The following is a 3,522-nucleotide window of genomic DNA, read 5'->3' on the forward strand; positions in this document are numbered from 1 at the left end:
TTTGCCTTCTACAAAAACCTCATTAACTACTGTAGTGAGTCCAATAAATGAATAATTTTCTATGTAATAGGTATATGTGTAAACCGAGGCAGCGCTACACGGTGACATGGGTAGGAAAGTACCCCTCCTCCCAACATTTGATTTTTCTTCCCCATTGCCCTCCTCTAATTTTAATGTTAAAAATATATAAGTAAATAAAAAAATTATAAATCATTATGAATATAAAAAATAGTATTAATTACTTTAAAGAAGTTTTAGACTTGATTTATATTATTTTAAATTTGACTGTTATATTCAAATTAAATATGCTTATTTTGCACATTTAGAAAAAAATACTAAATAAAGTTTATACTAACAGCACACTTTCTAAAATCTCATACGTTAAAAATAAAAAGTTATGTATTAAATGTATACAAATAAAACAAAACGGAGGAAATTTGAAGTTTTATTGTAGTAAATTTGTAATAAACATATACTAGGTATATTTTTTGGTTATGTATTTAGAAATATATCATATAATACCTAAAATATATTTAGTAATACTTTCCTGAAAATATAGTATAAACAAATTAAAGGGTGATTGAGTTACATAAATGCACCATCAGAAAAAAATTTGCCCTGGAATTGCCTCCTTCCTCACAAAAAAAAAAAAACAACATGGCACCACCACTGCGTATAAACAAGCTTGTTTAAATCTGATAGTCTAATACTTTTACTCTTACTTCATCCACAAGTGGTTTATGTCTCAATGTTTTACATGCTTTCATTATTCGGATAATAGTAGCCTGTAAGTATATTTTACGATCATCATTGACAGTTTTAACAGACTGTTTAGTCTGTAATAATCTGTCTTTTTGGACATCTAATTTTACTTGAAATGTTGTATGACTATTAGTAAATGCCATGTTCAGTTTTACATTCTAAAAATAATAATAATAAAAAAATGTTGTTAATAATATTAGAGACAATTAAAAATTATAATCAGTTTACTTACATCACCATTAAGCAATAATAATTTATATTTGACCAAGCTATCAAAGTGGTCTTTAAATTCGTCATTGGTTACTTGAAGTAAATCGTAAATTTCTGAGTATTTCAATGTATCACAGTCTTCAAATAGTAAAAGTATTGCCATTTGTAATGTTTGTAGTTTTACTATATATGTTTTTTCTAAATAATTTAATGTTAATTCGCCTATTAAAACAATGAATAAATAATTTTTAATAAACAATAACAGTTCAATAGGTAATAATTTAACAAAATACCTCGAGATTGATGGTGACACCATGTTAACGCCCGTCCTTTATATTTTTCTTTGTACAACACTTCGAACTAATACAAATAAATAAGGCTATATTAAAAGATATTATTAATCAACTATATACATTCAAATATTTACATATTGTGTATAAGGTATCAGTTGTTTAGGTAAAACAAATGATGATGTAGTTGATAAATTCAAAGGCCAAACATCAGATTTCAACACATACGTAGAAAAAGAGACATTTAATTTATCACTAACTGCTTTAGGAAATTCATTTTGAAATTGTGCATTTAATCCTTCTGATACTCTAACATCAGTTATCATTTTATATAAATTACTTGTAAACTCGTAACCACAAGCTTTCTAAAAACAAAAATCTTAATTATCATAGTATACACTTAAAAATATTTGATTAATTTACTTTCAATTTGGTTATCATTCTTTCTTCAACATCAATGGACTGGCTTTGTTGAAGTATTAATCGAGTGGCCAGCTGCTTTTGATAGATACTTTTAAATATATCTTTATCATGTATACATTTAAATATTGTAATACAATGTAATAATTTGTTATCAAGTTCAACCTTATTTATGTCTTTAGACGACTTTTTCAATAACATATCACAGTAATTTGATAAATATTCTGGGGACATTGATCTTTGATTTTCTACTATTTTATAATTAATAATTACTGTAAATGCTTTATCAATAGCGTCAGTGAACGAAAGATTATTATTGAACACATTTATAACTAGAGATACATATTTTTTATGAAAATTCATTACTTCCTCAACAAAGTTTACGCATGCCTATATACGTCAACAATTTTATTATATATGTTAATAATTGTAATTCTTATATACAAATAATTATTCAATACATACTTTTTTTTGTTCAAAAGATTTAATAACCTTTATTCCAATTTGTTCAATGTGTTGTCTAAAAATGTCAGTTATTAAGATCCATCCATGATTATTTCTGTTTAAAAGCAAATAAATGTTCTTCATGTCATCAAGTCGTTCTTCCTTTAAAATTTCTATAAACTCCTCTTTTATCAAAAGAATATGATCAATGACCATATGTTGATTACATATTTTTCGTAATTTGTAACCAGTGCTAAAATAAAATTTAAACTATCATTTGTATCATTGTAGTTTATATTGAATGTTTACCTATCATGGAGATATTTTTTAAAGTGCATTTCTTTAATGATGAATTGCAATGCTTTAACCAAATACTCAGACACTGTGAATTCTTGTAATAACCTTGCAGCTTCGTATTTAAAATAGTCTCTACTTTGTTCCAAAAAAGGCTGTTCAAAATAACTTTCATAAAACTAAAATAAAACCATTTTAATTTAAACCATATTTTATGAATGTTTCTTAATTCTTATACTATGACAAAAAAATATAAATACTCACTTCTGGTTGATTTCTTCTAGAAATTTCAATAAATGAGTTAATAATACCGACAATAGTATCCAAAGGTGTTGTTATAGACATGTTATGTCTTAGTTTATCAATGTCATCTAATAATAATTTGGAAATATTGTTTTTCAGTAATAAAATGATATTGCTTTTCCATAAAGTCAATCCCAGTTCTTCAATCCCTATATGAATCAGATTAGTTGATACGTGCTCAGACATAAACTGTCTACCATAGGTTTTATTAAACTGCACAGTTTTTGCTTGTAATAACCTAAAAATATATTTATATGTTATACATAATTTAATATTTAATATTAGTAAAGAAAATACATACCGGTAAAGTAAATTTAAGAGTTTGATACGTATACTATACTTCTGCCAATATAAATAATAATTTTTTAGTTGATCTTCGCTATTATCAGTTTGGACAAAAGGTAATAGTTTAAGTAAATATTTCTCTAGCAACAACTTTGTTAACTCATAAAGTTCATCGTAGTTTGAATGTGGGAAGGATGTACACAAACTAAAAATAGTATTGATACTTTTTTGATATTCTTCGGTTGGAACTCTATTTAATGATAAAATATTCTTAACAGTACTTTTTAATATACTCCAGTATTCAGGAAATTTGAGTGGTTTGATTGACATATTTGTTGAATGTTTCTATTATAACTATTCAAAAAAATCAAATTAAAAATTCAGATTAGGTATTAATTATTAAAATATAAAAATGTAAAATAGTTTGTAATTATTTAAACTTGGCAATTAAACAATAAAACCATCTTGATAATAATTATTTAAATACACACACTATTTAATTTTTAAAAATCAA

General features: G+C 24.9%; 1 protein-coding gene across 1 annotated transcript; it reads right to left on the bottom strand.

Moving 5' to 3' along the window:
• Positions 1–689: 689 nt before the first annotated feature.
• On the bottom strand, positions 690–2,765 carry LOC113557945 (cullin-2-like). Its single transcript, XM_026963483.1, has 7 exons — positions 2,685–2,765; positions 2,436–2,599; positions 2,148–2,379; positions 1,400–1,627; positions 1,266–1,332; positions 995–1,170; positions 690–920 (listed from the first exon to the last, which is right to left on the bottom strand). Exons 1-7 carry the CDS (start codon positions 2,763–2,765, stop codon positions 690–692), a joined length of 1,179 nt encoding a protein of 392 aa, XP_026819284.1.
• Positions 2,766–3,522: the final 757 nt, after the last annotated feature.

This window comes from Rhopalosiphum maidis, chromosome 3 (genome assembly GCF_003676215.2).
Source record: "Rhopalosiphum maidis isolate BTI-1 chromosome 3, ASM367621v3, whole genome shotgun sequence".
Lineage (NCBI taxonomy): Eukaryota > Metazoa > Arthropoda > Insecta > Hemiptera > Aphididae > Rhopalosiphum > Rhopalosiphum maidis.